At 42.3% G+C, this 19,248-nt stretch overlaps 1 protein-coding gene across 2 annotated transcripts in view; it reads left to right on the forward strand.

The window, feature by feature from the left end:
• Window positions 1-19,248, forward strand: part of LAMA3 (laminin subunit alpha 3) — a 264,369-nt gene that overhangs the window by 110,991 nt on the left and 134,130 nt on the right. For both annotated transcript variants that reach the window (XM_059409368.1, XM_059409366.1), the window contains exons 13-19: window positions 6,265-6,402; window positions 8,510-8,556; window positions 9,507-9,606; window positions 10,519-10,571; window positions 10,792-10,897; window positions 11,614-11,713; window positions 18,954-19,110. In XM_059409368.1, the coding sequence (XP_059265351.1) occupies window positions 6,265-6,402; window positions 8,510-8,556; window positions 9,507-9,606; window positions 10,519-10,571; window positions 10,792-10,897; window positions 11,614-11,713; window positions 18,954-19,110 (701 nt within the window). The remainder of the gene's footprint in view (window positions 1-6,264; window positions 6,403-8,509; window positions 8,557-9,506; window positions 9,607-10,518; window positions 10,572-10,791; window positions 10,898-11,613; window positions 11,714-18,953; window positions 19,111-19,248) is intronic.

Below are 19,248 nucleotides of genomic sequence, written 5' to 3' on the forward strand. Positions count from 1 at the left end.
CCCATATGAAGGTAAATAGCAGCCCATAGAAACAGCTTTTAAATGGGCTCAGGTGGTAGATTGGCATGTATGTGTGTACATGCGTGTGTGTTGTGTGTTTATTGGGTCACAGCGTACTATTTATTTCTTACTGTGGATGTAGCTATAAAAATCTGAAAGCTACCTATGTTAAATAATCCTGGAGGATTTTGTCTATGATTCTGAGTAGCTGGTCTCTTTTCCTTCATTCTATTCTTTGGTATTGTGGTTTCAGATGCTCAAATACTTATTGTCTGAAAATCATGGAGTGTTTGGGTGAATTTAGGATCCCTCTTTCACTGGAAACTGTTGCCCAGCAGATCGAAGCGATCTCCTGCTAAACCCGTTTCACCTGGGCCAGTTTACATGGCATAATTCCTTCCTAAACCTGTTCAGGGGGCAGGCAGCCACTCTCTTACGCTTTACACATCTACTGGACAGGAGTAAGAACCAAAGGGCATGAGGAGCTCACCTGAGATGCACACCCGTTTCATCTTTCATCCATAGTCTTGCCTTTACTCTTCTGCCTTAAACCCAACAAGAAGGAAGAGAGATTTGACCTTAAACTGGGTTTTGACTTAATGATTGCTCTCTTACCTAAGAGAGTTCGGAAAAGCCCTAGAACTTACTAGCATGTTCATGTAGGTACAGGGCGACATTACCAGCACTGAGTGAAGTTGAAAAGAACCATGAGTTTAGTTAAAACAGGAGCTGTGATTTTTCAATACACGAATTATATGACACTCCGTCTCACCTTTATGTGATTTAATTTGTACAGTTTCCTTAAAGGGGCACCATGATTCTGATTTGCTTATAGGAACTTATAGGAACTCTGCCCATTGAAACCTGGATTTCTATAATAAACCTCAAACTCTGGTCATTTTTTCCACTTAAAAATGACTGTTTTTTAAGTATATGCCCTCATTCTTTGAACTGCAGAGCAGTATTACTCCATCTAGTTGGAATTTGGTTATCTGGCTCATGTATCTGGAGCAAAAATTAGAGAACCAGGCAGTAAGACCCCTCAACCCCTATTGCCTCTGTAAAGTGAAAAAGGACAGTTTCAAAGTTCTGCACTAAAATCCATGCATTTCACTACTAGAAGATCCCGTAGGCCCTCTCTTACGTATGTCTTTTTTTTTTTTTTTTTTAAATAATTGTGTCAAGTTTGGTTGTTTTCTAAGCCACACGCATGGTGAATTAGAAACATGGAAGGGTGGGGAGGACTGCTAAGACAACACACTAACTATAAGGGAGGAAACAGAAAAGCAGACATGAAACTGAGGAAGTGTAACTGCTTGGGACCATTTGGTGAGAAGCAGATAGTGCTCTTCAACTCAGGAGGTACTGAGGATGTCACTGTTAGAATCAGGAAATGAATACCATAATAATGGCTCTTGGTCATGATGTAGCGGTGAAATTATATTCGAAAACACATTTTAGGAGGATGAAGATACCTAATACATTTTGGTAAGAGGTCTATTTTGTAAGAGTGCTTTTAAAATGAGAACATCTTGGTGATTGAAGAGTCCATTTTGACTCTATAGTTTCATGTGACAGAAAACGTAACCTGAACTGACTTAAGGCACAAAGAATTTATTGGCTGTAATTGAATAATTCAGGCAGCATTGGTTTCAGGAACAGGTTGACCCAGGGGCTCAAAAGATGTTGGCAGGGTCTGTTTTTCTCCATCTTGCAAGCCTGTTCTTTTGTAGATTGGCTTCATTTTGAGGTCTCAGGTGGTGGTAAGATGGTAGCTGACACTTCTCAGACATACGTTGCTATAGACTGAATTGAGTGCCCTTTAAATTCGTATGTTGAAGCCCTAACCTTCAAGGTGACTGTATTTGGAGTAAGGAAGTAATCAAGGTAAGTAATTGATCTGATAGAATTAGTGTCATTCTAAAAAGAGACACCAGTGAGCTTTTCAATATACTCTCTGCCATGTGAGGGCACAGCAGGAAGACAGCTGTCCGAAAGCCAGGAAGACAGTACCCAGAGACCTCAAGTCTGCTGGCACCTTGATCTTGGACCAACCAACCTCTAGAACAGCAAGAAGTCTGTTGTTCAAGCCGCTCTGTGGTATTTTGTTACAGCAGCCTGAGCAAATGGACGTCTATCCTTCCAAGTTCAAGTCTAGGGAAAAGAGCATGCACTCCTCCAGGCCAAGTCTGGTTCTGATTGAATCATGTGCCCATTTCTGAACCACAGCCGGTGGCCGTGGAATGCCGTGCTCTGACTGGCCAAGCCCGAGTCTGCCCACATCCAGGGATCCACAGTGAAGTCCACAGGCTGAACAGTGTGGGTGGAGTAAGGGGAAGAGCTGCCCCCCCCCACCCCCGCAGACTCAGGATGCTGTAACCAAACAGGCTGGCGGAACTGTGTGTTGCTGAAATCCACAGCTCTCCGAGAAAACCCCAGAGTGACCAGTCCTATAAGAGATTCGAAAGACCTAGAGGTTTAACTGCAGCATCTTTTTTTCCTAAGAAGATGTCCCCTGACATGAAAACTCTTTAATCAGCCACTGTGCATAATGCAATGTTCCTTGTTTAAATGATAGAGTCTGGGTTTTTCAAAAAAATAAGAAGGTATCTTCTCATTTATATTTTTGGTACAGTTGGTGTAGAGCCCTGCTTCCAAAGCCAAATGAAGTCCTCTGAGCTCACGGGCCAAAAGGCAAACCACAGAAACACGAAACTGAGAAGGTGTGCCGAGGGGCTGCAGAAAGGAGCGGGGGGCGGGGGGGGGGGGGGGGACGGGAGAGCAGCAGGTGCTCCCTGGCCTCCCGGGTGAATGTGTGTAGCCAGCCTCTGCTGGGTTCTGTCTGGTTCAAAGTCGTGGCTCAAGTGGAGGAAGGGCTCACACAGTGAGGCAAAGGGACAGGCATATTGTGCCCTTGCGGGAGAAAGTATAGTTCAGGCTTTGGAATTCAAGCAGCGGGGTCAGGGGGAGCAGATCGCCTCAAGTCCTGTCTCGGTGGACCCTGCCAGACCACATCCAGCCCCAGAGGTGCCCACCACCACCATCCGCCGTATTCCTGGCATGGTGTGGGCGTGCACCTTGAAGCTTGTGTTCCATTTGGATTGCTAGGTTCTGGAGGAATTCTGTCTGTGATAATCTCTCTTCTCTTGCTGTTTCCTTTTTCCAACAGCTTTTGTGATCTTTTTAAGATTTTTTCCCTTGGGGGTGGTTTTGAGGCTAGTGCCCAAGGCTCAGACTCACTGAAATCTGAGCTTTGTCTAGCAATGACGTCCAACCCAGTATTTTAACTTCTGATTTTTTTTTTCTTAAGATGAAACTGATGGCTTGGCCACTGAATTTTAGAATAAAATCAGCATGACCCCAAATGCTACATCAGATGGTCCAGTATAGTCTAGCCAAAAAAACGTTCTTATGGCTTTGCCCTATATTGTGTCAAAGATTTAAAAAGTCTTCTTGAGGAGAAACTTTAAAACCCTTCTAAGTTGTTCTTGCCAACGGCGTCCGGCATTCATGTTTCGCATTAACTTAATTTGCTCCAGACGTCCCTAAGTACAATGCCGTATTCTTCTCATTTTAGTTTCCACTCACGCAAATGCTCTGCAGTTTTCTTTTTCATACGTGAAAGTCCAATCGTAGATAGGAGACCCCGGTGGAGAACTGTCTATATGTATTTAGAACTTGTGTTTACTTTGATATCTGGTGTACGTCTTTATCCTCAATGACACCATATAACTGTGATTCAGTTAACTTGGTCATTTGGGGGATTACCCCCCCTCTTCTTCCCCCCCCCCCCCCCCCCCGACTTTTCCTCTCCCCTCCGTTCCTCATTCCTGCTTTCCTCTCCTTCATGTTTCTCCTCCTCCTTCTCCCCTCCTTCCCTGGTGCAGCACCGGGTCAGCCCTTAGAACAGCAGCTAGGAGGGAGTGGGCTGTGGAGACAAGTGGTTCTCCCATGAGTAGGAACCGAAGGGCGGCCAAGTACAGCTGTTCCCCAGCCTCAACGACACTCACCTGACCCGGGGCCAGGAACTGTCCCCGTTCGAGTTTGCTATAGTCCTTGGGTTGTGGCGACAGGTCTTTCCTTACAAAACCAGAAAAAGGTCACCAGAGCAAGATTAACCTCCTTCCAACTGTCAGCACAGTCCCATGAATCAGACAGAATGGCCAAGAGAAGAGGCCACATGGCCCCCACTAATGACAATGGCGCTGCAGGGAAAGTTTCTGTCTCGGGACAGTCCTGGAAGACCCCCACCCCCGCTTTTCCAAGAGGGGAGACAAAACCCTAGGGCTGGGCATAGCGGGAAGTCTGAAGGCATGTTTGGTGCAAATGGGTCTTGAACTGGCCCTTCACGTTGAGTTCAGTTTTTGTCTAGGAGAACATCGAGGGGGTTGGTTGGAAGAACCTCGAGGATCTTCTGTAGATCGATTCTGCTCTAGGCCAGGTTAACCTGAGAGGTGGGGGAGGAGCAAGTGCCGTGTTACCGACTGCTGGCTTTGTGGCTCTGGCTGGAGAAGGTGCCGGCCTGCGTTTCCAACAGAAGGCAAAGCTCCAAAGTCATGGGCAGTATCAGCGTCCTGGAAGCAATATGTAACATTTACCTTGTGACGTGCGTAGTGTCGGTAGGGCCTCACCCCACCCGATGGGCTTATTAACTGTTGGAGAAGAGGATGGCGTTACTCATACAATACCCGTCTCTTGGCAGTGCTGCAGGGCTCAGTGAGGGAGTGCATGCCAAGAACCTGCACAGGGTGGGCGGAAGGAAGATTCTAGTCGCTCCTTATTCTTTCAGTGAGCAAGTGTCTATTTGGCGTATACTGGGACCGGGGCTCTCTGTGATGCTGGAAGACACGGGGGAGTACAACAGACACACTCTTTGTCCCTTTGGAGCTCTTCTGTCCTTAGTGTTTATGCTCTTTGGGGTTTATAAAAATGTCTGTGTTAAAGCTGAAGCGAGGAGGAACGAGAGGTAAAAATACTCCAGAAACTTCAAAGGACTGGGACCAACACAAAGAGTCGCATGAAAGTGTTTGCAAGACATTACAGTATTTCCAAGAGGGAGGAGGGGTTGCCAGTGTTGAGGTTTGGGTTAGGAATCGGGCAGCTGTCACTGCTAGTTGGGTTGAAGTGATTTGTGTGATGCCAGATGGAGTAATCCGTGCTTTAAAACAACGTATGTGCCCTTAAGGCTGGGTCTTTGTTTTCCTCTCTGGAGGGTAACTGTTTCCTGAGGCTCCCTGGACATCCTCTATGCCCCTAGGAGTCAGGGGCCATGTCCCCCACATTACGCTGGTTGGAACTGCCTCCGCTGGGCGGCCCTAGCTGCCTGCCAGTGGTTTTTTTTGTTTGTTTGGTTGGTTTTTTGTTTTTTTTTTTTTTTTGCATTTGCTATCCTTTAAGACAGAAATAGCAGAAAGAGCTTATGTTAATCAGGGCTCTCCAGAGAAACAGAACCAGTAGGATGTAGGTGTGTGTGTATATATGGAGAGAGATTTATTTTAAGGAATTGGCTTTCATGATTGTGGGGGCTGGCGAGTCTAAAATCCGCAGGGTAGGCTGGTGGGCTGGAGACCCAGGGAAGAATTGTTGTGGCACCTGAGATCCCATGGGCAGGGTTCCTTCTTCCTCCGGACCCTCTGTCTTTCTCTTAAGGCTTTCAACTGATTAGATGAGGTCTTCCCCTCACTGTGGAAGGTTGCCGGCTGTACTCAACGTCAACTGATTGAAATATTAGTTATATCTTTAAAAAAACCAACCTTCCCAGCAATACCTAGATTGCTGCTGGCCAAACATCTGAGCTTCATAGTGTAGCCGAGTTGGCATTATAAAAAGTAACCCTCCCAGAGCCCAAGAATGTTTCCTCAGTAATGTGCCCCTTGGCAGGACCATGATCTCCGCAGACAGGCCCAGGGGGAACAAGGGGCTGTGGAAGAACGCTGAGCCAGAAGGCAGTAGGAGATCGGAGTCCTTGGCCTGCTGTCTGCCAAGAGCGGGCTGAGTAGTACTGGGCACGTGTCTTCATTTCTCTTACCGTTTCTTGGCAGTGGTGGGTGTGAGGGTGGGGGAGGTGCTTTGTACTGTGTCGGTAGCTCCCTGGCCCTGTTCCTGGATTTAGAGCTCTCCAAGGTCAGCAAATGCGTGTTTTTCCTAATTACCTCCACCCCCACATAACGGGAATTTGCATTTGGGTCTCCCTGGCCCACCTCTGGGCTCCATCCAGGCCCCACACCCTGCTGCCCTGGGTCTGATTGATGTCTTTTTCTCCAGCCTGCCAGTGTTCGGTCCTTGGCTCCTACCAGACGCCCTGCAACCCAGTGACGGGACAGTGTGAATGCCTTCCAGGGGTTACAGGACAGCGATGTGACAGGTGTCTCTCAGGAGCCTATGATTTCCCTCACTGCCAAGGTAGGGAAGACGTCAGAATGCCAAAGGGCGGTCCCTTCTCTGAAATGTGTGCACCCAGACTCCCAGACAAGCCCAGATGACCCACCACTCGTCGCCTGGACACACTTGAGCCTCATTGGCCTGGTTCCTCTCCAGTTCAAGTCCAATGCTTATATGGTCCACATGCATATATCAGACAACGCGCCCTCAAAGGGAATCAGAAATGATTCATTCTTAAAAAAATATTTTAAATTATTTAAATTAAATATATTAAATAAATAATTATTTTAAATTAAATAATTTTAAAATTTTAAATTATTTAAATTAAGTCTGTTATAAATTTATATTTCTTGATTTGCATGTCAATTCCTATGTATAACAGTGTGGTCAAGGGGACCCCTTGGAGCTACACCAAGTGTTCCTTGACCCCTTCCTTCTTCCCAAGGCGTCCTGGCTTCTCTCTGGTTCCAGGCTCACAGCACGGATGCTGACTGCTCTGTAATCTCCTGAGGGGTGACTCGAGCAGGTCTCCTTGCTAGCGGGCAGAGCGGGACCTATGCTGTGTTTCTGGCTCTTTCTCCTCGCTGCCCTTGGCATCCTGGGGGCATTGTTCTCCCACAGCACAGGTGCCAGGGGAGGGGGGGTGACCTCGAGTCAATCTGGGAGAAACACTGTCACTGTCTTGGGCCATCCTCACTACTTATCCCCTCATCGCCCCCCAGATGGTGAGAGACTCTGAGACTCTCCCATGCTCTGTGGCAGGAGGCCCAGAAATAAGCTGCCCATCTCCCCACGCTCCTGGGGCCTTGTAGCCTCCAGTGGCAAGGGTTTCTGGCAGCGGCTCTAGGGGCCCCTTTCCCTGTTGAGAAGAGGTATTTGAGGAAGGCTGCAGTGGACTTTCTGCTTGGAGGTTTTGATTTTCTCTGACTCCTTCCTGCTCTTGGGAGCGCTCTGAGCTCTGCATTCCCAGCTGTCTGAAGACAGGGCCATAGCACCTACCTGATTGCCCAGAATCTGACTCACCAGAATCCTCAAGACACTGGGTTTTCTTGCTGGTAGAAATTGTAGCCAGTGTTCAGAGGGGCAGTTGGCTTTCGAGAAGGCTCAAAGGTCTCCAGGGTGCAGGGCTGTCCCGGGTGTGTCCGCTCACCTCCAGGGGCTCAGGAGAGGAAGGAAGCATGGTGGCTTCTGGGCAGAGGGCTGGGACAGCCACCATAATTCCTCCAGAGCCAGATGGCCACAGTGGTCAGCCTGGGCAGGAGCCAGAGGCCGGGCATGGCCAGGTTGAGAAACAGTATAGAGGCGGAAGGATGTGTTCACTCTTACAGAAGAAAGAATGTGAGGGAACATGCAAGCAGAGAAGGAGAGACACAGGCAATCATCAAGGGACAAGCTGAAAACAGAGGCGACAAAGGCAAAAGGTCTACACAATAACTTACAAGAAAACAAGATCCTATTATGAGGTTATTTAAATTATTGGAAAAACCAGGCTCGAGCAGGCTTACCCAAACCCTCTGCCTTTCTAACCGTCATACTGCTGTTAGAATGGGAATGCTGAGACATTGCAGGATCCCACCGTATTGAAGAGAGATTCTCTTGGGCTTGTCATACCATATTGACGAAGGCAGGAGAACAAACTCATTCATTGTAGAAATAATTGTAGGACAGATGGGGAACAAGAGGGTTGTGATAATTAAGGAATTAAGTCTTGGTTGACTAAAAAAATCGTGCTTCCCGAATCCTGTAGCTTCTAGTCACTGGGCGATTAAAAAGTTTCTTGGTATAATATCGCCCTCTTCTGGACAGTCCTAAAGACGTTCAAAATCCTGGCGTGTCCTTTCCCCCATCTCCACCATCAGTCCAAAATGAACTTCATAGCAGTAGGCAGGGGATGGAGTTAAGTGGCCAAAGGGGCTGATTTGGGGATGAAAGACCCTAAAGGTTATTCAGGGTGTGCCTTTTTCTGAATTATACGCAAAATCCTTGCCACCCATCTATCAAGAAATACAAATGTAGGTGCATAGTTTTTCAAAACAAATAAAACTTTTTAAAATGTGAAACTTCAAAACAAACCAAGAGACAGACATAAAAACAGCAGGCATTTAAAATATTTCTAAATCATGTTCAGACTTCACAGGTCGTTGTGACCCAGACGGTACCCTGGACTCCAAGTTGGTAAGTAGAGGATTATAAACGGGATTCAATTCTTTTTTTTTTTTTTAATTTAAATTTTAAAAAAAAATTGACAGAGAGAGAGATCACAGGTAGGCAGAGAGGCAGGCAGAGAGAGAGTTTGGGGGGAAGCTGGCTTCCCACTGAGCAGAGAGCCTGATGTGGACTTTGATCCCAGGACTCTGAGACCATGACCTGAGCCAAAGGCAGAGGCTTAATTAACCCACTAGGTGCCCCAGGGATACAATTCTAACTGATGTATTTGGGTACGTATTAGAGACTAACAACGCACTGGGGAGCATCCCAGAATTAAAAGTAAGTTCAAATAAGACCCAAATTGTGAAAGAGGTCATTGTTCTTATTCAGAGTGCATATGTGATATTGTGAATACCATGGTATTCTGATGAGGTTTCTAAGTCCATTAGAAATGATGTGTCTTCTTAGCTTCCAAGCCGGGAGGTGGTGCACCTCCAGGCATTCAAGGGATAGAGGGAGAGAGGTTCTGCATCCTAACAATGAGAGAGTGACCCTTGCATCTTACAAAAGTACTTTCAGATAAACACACTGTCTACTGATCATCAACATGTTAAATATTCAAATACCTTTCCACTTAAAGGAGTAGTTCCTGCTGTCCCAGAATCAACAGATAAGACAGTGTTAACAATGAAAGTGATTTTTAAATGTTTCTTTTTCTGAAACATCAGAAATGAAAAATGAAAATGTCCCATTTTGTTTTAACCACAAATTTGGACTTTGTGTAGAAAAAAATAAGTGAAGAATAAAACAAAAGCCTTGCGCTGTCTGTTGAAATCAACACAGTACTTTTTCCCCCTCTGGTTATACTTAATTACTTACCCAAAATATAATTCTGTGACAAGCTTTGTTCAGAACGTATGTTTGAAAACATGTCTTAATTTTGAAATGTCAAGTGTTAGTTTGCTTTTCTTTCAAAGGGACATTGCCAGTGCAAGGCTCATGTGGAAAGTCCTTCTTGTAGCATCTGCAAACCATTATATTGGAATCTGGCCAAAGAAAACCCCAATGGATGTTCAGGTGAAGTTTTTACACATAATAATTTATGATATTGCAAATTCCTCTTAATTTTCCCTACTTCAGTGACTAACCCATGGAAGAGCTATTTATTTAATAAGTTCAATTTGTCTGAAATTTTGTGTAAATGTTTTGATGTTTTTTTGCCCTGCTTTTGGCAGAACTTCTGTTGTTTTGAAAATCTCAGCAAGGGATTTATATCCCATTTCCATATGTATTTTGGTGTTTGCAAAGGCAGCTACTTGATAAGTGGTTTATACTGCCTTCTTTTTTATACCCCCCTTTTGGGTTTGGTTTTATTTTCATTTTATGCTTAGATTGAAGCCAGGACAGGAACTTCAAATCACCAAGCTAAAGGTGGCTAAGTGGAGTGGATATGTCCTTAAGTAGAATGTTTTTCTTTCCTTCTTTCTTTCTTTCTTTTCTTTCCTAAGATTTTATTTATTTCAGAGAGTGCTAGTGCACGAGCAGAGGGGAGGGGCAGAGGGAGAAGTAGAACCAGACTCCCTACTGAGCAGGGAGCCTGACGTGGGGCTCCATGTGGGGCTTGATCCCAGGACCCCAGGATCATGACCTGAGCTAAAAGCTGACGATTAACCAACTGAGTATCCCAGGTGCCCCTCGAGTATGTTTTCATGTAAGCATATCAGTAATGACCTTGACATTAGAATCATTTAAAAATCCCAAGCTGTTGCAACCTTTGTCTTAGAGTGGTCATTAAGTAGCCATTACTCCTTATACGTGGGTGCTGTTGATCAGGTGGTTCTGCTGATCCCAGAAAATTGTCCCATTTTAAGCTTCAGTGGCAAACTGGAATTCTGGTGAGGTTTGCCTAACAGGGACCACACATGCCACATGGCTGCTGTGTCACATTTCCAGCAGCCTTGGTCCAAGGATGCTCTCTTCTCTTCACAGAATGCCAGTGCCACGTGGCGGGAACAGTGAGTGGAATTGGAGAGTGTGGACAGGTAACACAGCCCATTGTCCCTAAACCAGTGCGATGTTGGAGCAGAAGATATTGGGGTGTCTGTGGGAGGGGGTTAGTGCCTCTGTGATTGTAGGGGGCGTGCTAACCTCCCTGGACATTTTCAGACCCTCGCTAACTGCTTCATGTTAGTCAGTTTTAAATCTTGAAGACTAGCAAATTGTACGATCTTACCAAACTTTGTCATCCGGCTTATTCCGCAGCGAGATGGTGACTGTCACTGCAAGTCCCACGTCAGCGGCGATTCCTGCGATACGTGTGAAGATGGATATTTTGCTTTGGAAAGGAGCAATTACTTTGGGTGTCAAGGTGAATAGTTCCAGTGGGTCCTGAGGAAGGTCAGTGTTGATGGGCAAAGACTGGCAGGAGAACCTCTCTTCTGAGTTCCCTTGTCTTCATGCAGTCTTCCTGATGGGATGCGACTAAAAAATTCTGTTCCAGGGAGTTTGGCCAAATACTCAGTTGAGATGAATAATAAACTGTAGTTGGGGCTGCCTCTATTTCTCTTCTCCCAGCACATGGTTGGTTTAATTAGAGAAAACATCATTGGGATGGAGGGGGAGGCATCTGTTTATTTCGTAAATAACATCAAGACAGTCATGTGGAAGATGTATTTTGTATTATCAGATCAGCTCGCACCAGATCTTAGAGCTAACGCTGTGTTAACTACACCTGCAGGCGTGTGGCTCCACAAAGCTGCTGTTGCCTCCAACCCAAAGACTCTCGGTAGCAGATGTTGGTTACGAGAGCGCCACCTGCTAAATTGTGGTTTGCTCCTGGGCTCCTGGCCCCTTGTGCTGGACAGCAGTGTTGGGGCTGACCTCCAAGAGCACCTCCAGCTCACACGTGGGCCTTGGGGGGGGCACCTCCCATGTCACTCTGGGAGGTCCCTACATATTTCTAACATCCGCAGGCTATGAGATGTGGCAGGAGTAAGAAGCAGCCCCGTCTTTCCTGGTTTCTGCATCTCCATTTCTACATGGAGATGCTTTGATGGGTCACTGCCGTTGTTCTCTGACCTTCAGGGTGTCAGTGTGACGTTGGTGGAGCCATCAGCCCCCTGTGCAGCGGGCCCTCGGGAGGATGCCGGTGCCGAGAGCATGTCGTGGGGACGGCTTGCCAGCGGTGAGTTTCCAGGGCGGGCCCCTCCCGTACTGCTGGGCTGGAAGACTCACAGAGTCCTGGCTGTGCCGACGGTTCTGGTGAGGAGACGAGAGGGCAGAGGAGGATGTACTGTCCTGGGAGATCTGGACACGGGTCAGTGGGCCCAGTTAAAGCAGGAGGTAAAGTTGCCCTAAAGACATCCGCCTCCCTGGAAAGTTCCCACAGGTATGAAAAGCCAGGTGGACAGGACTAGAGCTGGACACTTGAGGTGGTTCCCGTGGCCGAACCTCTGTGTGAAATTCACAGCTGGGACAGGCCTGGCGAATGGGCAGGCTCCCGGGCCCAGTTGTTTCAGGCTCAGCTTCTCCCTTGGGACCTGTGACTGAAGGCATGGAGGGGCCCCGTGCGTTACACTGGGTGCGGGGGGAGGGAGGGCGAAGAAAGCTCTAGAAGCAGGATGAAGTCCCTCATCTCCTGCAGAAGCTAATTAAAATGAACTGTAGGAGCAGGGGAGCAAGTGGAGACCGAGCTCCCAGAGGAGCTGTCACAGGGACAGCCGCTTCCTGTCTCCGTGTCCTGTCATATTTAACAATTTCTAGATTTCAAAAAACATTTCAATTCCAGTATAATTAACATACAATGTTACATGAGTTTCAGATGTAAAATACAGTGATCGAACAATCTTATACATTACTCTTCATCTTTTTCACCTGTTTTACCCATCCCCCACGCATCTCCCCTCTGGTCACCACCAGTTTCTTCTCTGTAGTTAAGAGTCTGTTGTTTGGGGGGGGTTGTTTGTTTGTTTGTTTGTTTGTTTGTTTTTTAGTTTGTCTCTTTTTCCTTTGTTTATTGGTTTTGTTTTTTAAATTCCACATATATATAAAATCATACAGTATTTATCTTTTTCTGACTGATTTCACTTAGTGTTGTATCTTATCCTCCAGATCTGTCCATGTTGTAGCAAATGGCAAGATTTCATTCATTTTTTTTAATGGCTGAATAATATTGACCATATACATATACACATACCACATTTTTTTTTAAAGATTTTATTTATTTATTTGACAGAGAGAAATCACAAGTAGGCAGAGAGGCAGGCAGAGAGAGAGAGAGAGGAGGAAGCAGGCTCCCCGCTGAGCAGAGAGCCCGATGCGGGACTCGATCCCAGGACCCTGAGATCATGACCTGAGCCGAAGGCAGCGGCTTAACCACTGAGCCACTCAGGCGCCCCCACATACCACATTTTTATGTGTTCATCTATCGATGGGCACTTGGGCTGCTTCCATCACTTCTCTATTATAAATAATGCTGCTATAAACTTAGGGGTGCATGTGTCTTTTCAGGTTAATATTTTCTTTTTTTTTCTTTTATTTATTTTCAGCATAATAGTATCATTATTTTTTCACCACACCCAGTGCTCCATGTAATCCATGCCCTCTGTAATACTCATCACCTGGTACCCCGACCTCCCACCCGCCCCCCCGCCACTTCAAACCCCTCAGATTGTTTTTCAGAGTCCATAGTCTCTCATGATTCACCACCCCTTCCAATTTACCCCAACCCCCTTCTCTCTAACTCCCCATGTCCTCCATGTTTTTTGTTATGCTCTACAAATAAGTGAAACCATGTGATAATTGACTCTCTCTGCTTGACTTACTTCACTCAGCATAATCTCTTCCAGTCCCGTCCATGTTGCTACAAAAGTTGGGTATTCGTCCTTTCTGATGGAGGCATAATACTCCATAGTGTATATGGACCACATCTTCCTTATCCATTCATCCGTTGAAGGGCATCTTGGTTCTTTCCACAGTTTGGTTAATATTTTCTTATTTTGGGGATAAATAGCCAGAATTGGAATTACTGCCTTATATGGTAATTCTATTTTGAATTTTTCAAGGAACCTCCATACTGTTTTCCATAGTGGCAGCTCCAGTTTTCCCACCAACAGTGCCAGAAGGTTCCTTTTTCTCCACATCCTGGCCAACACCTGTTGCTTCTTATGTTGCTGATTTTAGCCATTCTAACAGGTGTGCTTCTCGCTGTGGTTTTGATTTGCATTTTCCTGGTGATGAGTGATGTTGAGCATCTTTTCATGTGTCTGTTGGCTGCCTGCAGGACTTCTTTGGAGGAATATCTGTTCATCTCTTCTTCCTATTTTTAAATTGGATTATGTGTTTTTTTGGTGTGGAGTTGTATAAGTTATTTATAAATTTTGGATGCTAGCCGTTGATAAGATACATCATTTTCCAATATCTTCTCCCATTCCACAGGTTGAATTTTAGTTTTGTTGATTGCTTCCCCTGCCTTGCAGAAGCTTTTTATTTTGATGTAGTCCCAGTAGTTTATTTTGGCTTTTGTTTCCCTTGCCTCAGGAGACATGTCTAGACAAATTGCTATGGCCAATGTCAGAGAAATTACTGCCTGTGCCCTCTTCAAGGAATTTGATGTTTTCAGGTCTCACATTTAGGCCCTTAATCCATTTTGAGTTTATTTTGTATATGGTGTAAGAAAGTGGTCCAGTTTCATTCTTTTGCATGTAGGTGTCCTGTTTCCCCAACACCGTTAGAGAACTTTTCCCCATTGCATATTCTTGCCTCCTTTGTTGAAGACTAATTGACCACATAATTGCGGGTTTATTTCTGGACCCTCTATTATGTTCTGTTGATCTATGTGTCTGTTTTTGTGCCAGTACCAGTGTTTTTGATGACTACAGCTCTGTAGTGTATGTTGAAATCTCGGATCGTGATACCTCCAGTTTTGTTCTTTTTCAGGATTACTTTGGCAATTTAGGGTCTTTTGTGGTTCCATACACATTTTAGGATTATTTGTTTTTGTTTTGTGAAAAATACTGTTGGTATTTTGATAGGGATTGCCTTAAATGTGTTGGTTGCTTTGGGTAATATGGACATTTTAATAGTATTTGTTTTTTCAATCCATGGGCATGGAATGTCTTCCATTTCTCAGTGTCCTCTTCAGTTTCTTTCATCAATGTTTTCTAGTTTTCAGAGTAGGTCTTTATCTCTTTGGTTAAGGTTATTCCTACATACTTTATTATTTTTGGTATAATTACAAATGGGACTGTTTTCTTAATTTCTGTTTCTGCTACTTCATTATTAGTGTATAGAAATGCAATGCAACTTTACCAAATTCATTTATTAGTTCTAGTAGTTTTGGGTGAAGTTTTTTTGGGTTCCTATGTATAGTACCATGTCATCTGCAAATAGTGAAAGTTTTTACCTCTTCCTTACAAATTTGGATGCCTTTTAGTCCATTTTGTTGTCTGATTGCTGTAGCTAGAACTTCCAGTACTATGTTGAATAAAGCTAGTAAGAGTAGACATCCTTGTCTTGTTCCTGAGCTTATGGAGAAAGTGTTTTTCTCCATTGAGTATGATGTTTGCTGTGGGTTTTTCATATGAGGCCTTTATTATGTTGAGGTATGTTCCCTATAAACCTGCTCTGTTAAAATTTTTTATTTTAGGAAGTGAATGTCCTACTTTGTCAGATTTTTTTTCTGCATCTGTTGAAATGATGATATGGTTTTTATCCTTTCTGTTATTGATGTGATACATCACATTGATTGATTTGCAAATATTGAACCACCTTTGCATCCCAGGAATAAATCCCACTTGATTGTGCTGAATGGCTGTTTTAATGTGTTGTCGGATTTTGTTTGCTAATATTTTATTAGCAAAATTTTACTAGGATTTTTGCATCAGTGTTCATCAGAGATCTTGGCTTGTGGTTATATCCGTGTGTGTGTGTGTGTCTAGTTTCTTTACCTGGTTTTGGTATCAGGGTAATGCTGAATTCATAAAATGAATTTGAAAGCTTTCCTTCCTCTTTCATTTTTTGGAATGGTTTGAGAATAGGTATTAACTCTTCTTTAAATGTTTGGTAGACTTCATCTGTGAATTCCTCTGGTCCTGGACTTTTCTTTGTTGGGAGTTTACTTTGATTACTGATTCAATTTCATTGCTGGTAATCAGTCTGTTCAAATTTTCTATTTCTTCCTGATTCTGTTTTAAGAAACCTCTTAAAACAGAATCAGGAAGAAATAGAATATGTTTCTAGGAATGTATCCATTTCTTCTAGGTTGTCCAGTTTTTTGGCATATGATTTTTCACAATATTCTCATATAATCCTTTGTATTTCAGTGGTGTTGGTTGTTTTTCTCCTCTTTTTACTCCTCTTTGATTTCTGATTTTTTTATTTGACTCCGTCTCTCTCTCCAATGATTCTGTTTAAGGTTGATCAGTTTCATTGCCCTTTTCAAAGAACCAGCTCCTGGTTTCGTTGATCTGTCCTATTGGTATTTTTGTTTCTATTTCATTTATTTCTGTTCAATCTTCATTATTTCCTTCCTTGTGCTGGGTTTGGGTTTTGTTTGTTCTCCTTTTTCTAGCTTCTTTAGGTGTAACATTAGGTTGTTTATTGGAGATTTTTCTTGCCTCTTGAGGTAGGCCTGTGTTGCTGTAAGCTTCCTTCCTAGAACAGCTTTTGCTGGATCCCAAAGATTTTGGAACTTTGTGTTTTTATTTTCTTTTGTCTCCATGTAAAATTTTATTTCTTCTTTGATTTCTTAAATGACCCATTCATTGTTTAATAGCATGCTATTTAACCTCCTTGTATTTGTGTTCTTTCCAGATTTTTTCTTGTGGTTGCTCTCTAGTTTCATAGTGCTGTGGTCAGAAAAGGTGCATGGTATGGCTTCGATCTTTTTGAATTTGTTGAAGCTTGTGTTGTGGCCTGATATGTGATCTGTTCTGGAGACTGTTTTATGTGCACTTGAAAAGATTGTGTATTCTGCTGTTTTAGGCTAGAATGTCCTGAATATGTCTGCTAGATCAGTATAGGCTTTTTTGGAAACCCTGAGCCCTCATAATTTTCTCTTGAAAGAAAAAACTAATTTTTAATATTCTGGCATTTAATCATACACTGGAAACTGTGAAATGCAACTTCTAAGTTGCAAGTGTCTTCACTACTTCTGCATTATCAATAGAATAATGAAGAAATCTGTAGTTAAAGTAAATTTTCTGTATTTCGTTAGTACAGCATTTCTCTCCTTTCCCTTGATGTTTTCAGCATTTGAATCCTAAATGTCAGAGCAATCCAGCTGAGCTTCTTCAGTCATTTCTAAATGGCAGTCACTGCTGGTCGCATAATAAAGGGTCTGTGGAGGAGGACACATCTGTGGGATGTTTCCCTGCAGACTGACGAGGCACATGACGGAGCAGAGGAATTTTGTAAATAGGTTCAGAAACATTTTCCACCCATGTTTTATCTTTTTTCCACCTCCCTGTTGATAAAGTGAGCTTTCCCCCACTTAACCAGCTAAGTTTCCTTCCACCAATGTAGGCAATTGGCTATTTTTCAGGTAAAAATAATGCAATCGAATAAGAATTAAATTACCCACCCCCGAGGCAGAAATACTGATTTTTTTACATTACAGCCAATACGTACATATGAAATTTAGGACATGTCCTTTGATTTAGTGGTTAGTTGTAACTAGGTTATAAGGATAGCAAGCCAGCATCAAAGATGCCATACTGGCTTTTCTCTGGGTTGGTAAACCTTTTGTCTTTTTGTACTAAATTCCTGCCAAATATTTGTTTTTTATATTATCTGAACATTGTTTATTTTTCTTACAAGTTTAGAAGACATTCACTTTCACTTTTTTCCAAATAATTTTTGTAGTAATAAATATATGTTCATTGTAAAGTTTTAGTAAGTACCTAAAAATAAAAGGAAAAAAAGGCCTACCTACTCCACCACCCAGAAATAACTCCTTTTAATAATGTTTTGTATATTGTTTTCTAGGCTTTTTCTATGAATACAAATTAGTATATTTGCTTCATAAAATTTGTATCCCTTTCTTCACTTCACATGCTACTGCAGACATTTTCCATTATTATTAGTCTTCAGAAATATTAATGGTTACATAGTATTTCATAATTTTTAAATTATTTCGTAATTGTACATTTACATTGTTTCTAAGTTTTCACTATTATAAATGTTCTTTTATGTTAATTTTTTGACACTATATATAAAATTGTTCTTTCGAATGCATTCCTGGAAGTAGAATTACTGGGTCAATGGGTAAGAACATTTTTAAGGACCTTTGTATATCACTTCCAGAGAAATTGTAAGCATTTGTAATTCTGCTTGTAATGTAGGGCCATGACCTTTTATTTCTTTTGACTAAATGATCTTTATGGCTTTAAATCCACTAACTGCTGTTAGTTTGTTACTGGATTGTCATTTTGAAGAACTTCAAATTATTTGATTGTAACATGTCACTTAAACAGTGTAGTGTTCCTGATCATTCTCTGGGATTGCCATTATTGGACTCTTGAAAAGAATCCATATCTAGACCTATGGTTTAAGAAAATTCAAGACATAAAAAGGTCATCATAATGATTAAACTGTATATATATAGTTTTATATATATTTAATATATTAAATATATTATACATATATTTATATATAAATATATTTTTACAAGTCTACAGGTTACATTTTTATATATTTAATATATTAAGTATCATTTATATTATATATAAATATAGAATATAATATTTAAAATATATTAAATGCTATTTAATATATTTTAAACATTAAATTGATATTTTAATAAACTATATTATTAAATATACATCTTATATATTTAATATATTTAAATATATCATATCATATATTATATTTGAATATATTAACTATAAAAATAAAAATAAATATGTATAATATATTTGAATATATTAAATATATATACATAAATGTATCTAACTTATAAACTTAGCATATAAAATATTTTATGTCATATTCACTATTGCATATATGGTACTAAGCAACAGTGCCTGGCGCATATACATATATTAATATTTGTGTAATGAGTGAATATGAGTCCATAAATGAATGAATGGATGGATGGATGGATTTATAATAAATAACCTAATTTGATTTTGGTAAGTTGTTGGCAACCATTTAGAACATATTAAAGGTTGCCACCATTATGGGTTGTGCTAAGTGAGTTTCTCATTTTATTGCTTAGACTGATAGGTGTTGGGTGTGTTTTATGAGTGCTTTCATGAATGAAAGCAATAATTTAAAGAAAAAGCAGGGGGATTTCTCTTTTATTTCTTTTCATTTATTGTATTCTGTCGATTTGGTAGGAGTTTTTAGCAGTAGCTATTGAGATTAAAGAATATTTGGATTATTGGTGAACTTAACTTGCTGTATCCATGTTTTATTTGCAAAAGCCCTGAGAACAACTACTATTTCCCGGATTTACATCATATGAAGTATGAGATTGAAGATGGTACCACACCTAATGGAAGAGAACTTAGGTTTGGATTTGATCCCCTGGAGTTCCCTGAATTTAGTTGGAGAGGATATGCTCAGATGACCTCGGTGCAGGTATGTAGCCAGCAGAAATTGCTTTGTGGCAGGGTGAGGCATATACTTAGCCAAAACAGTCTCAGTGAGTCCTCCCAAAAGGTGAACTGTCCCCAAAACTGACTCCAGGTTTCTCTTTCTCCAGACTATGGATAGGGC

Source organism: Mustela nigripes, chromosome 8 (assembly GCF_022355385.1).
Source record: "Mustela nigripes isolate SB6536 chromosome 8, MUSNIG.SB6536, whole genome shotgun sequence".
In the NCBI taxonomy this organism is placed as follows: Eukaryota; Metazoa; Chordata; class Mammalia; order Carnivora; family Mustelidae; genus Mustela; species Mustela nigripes.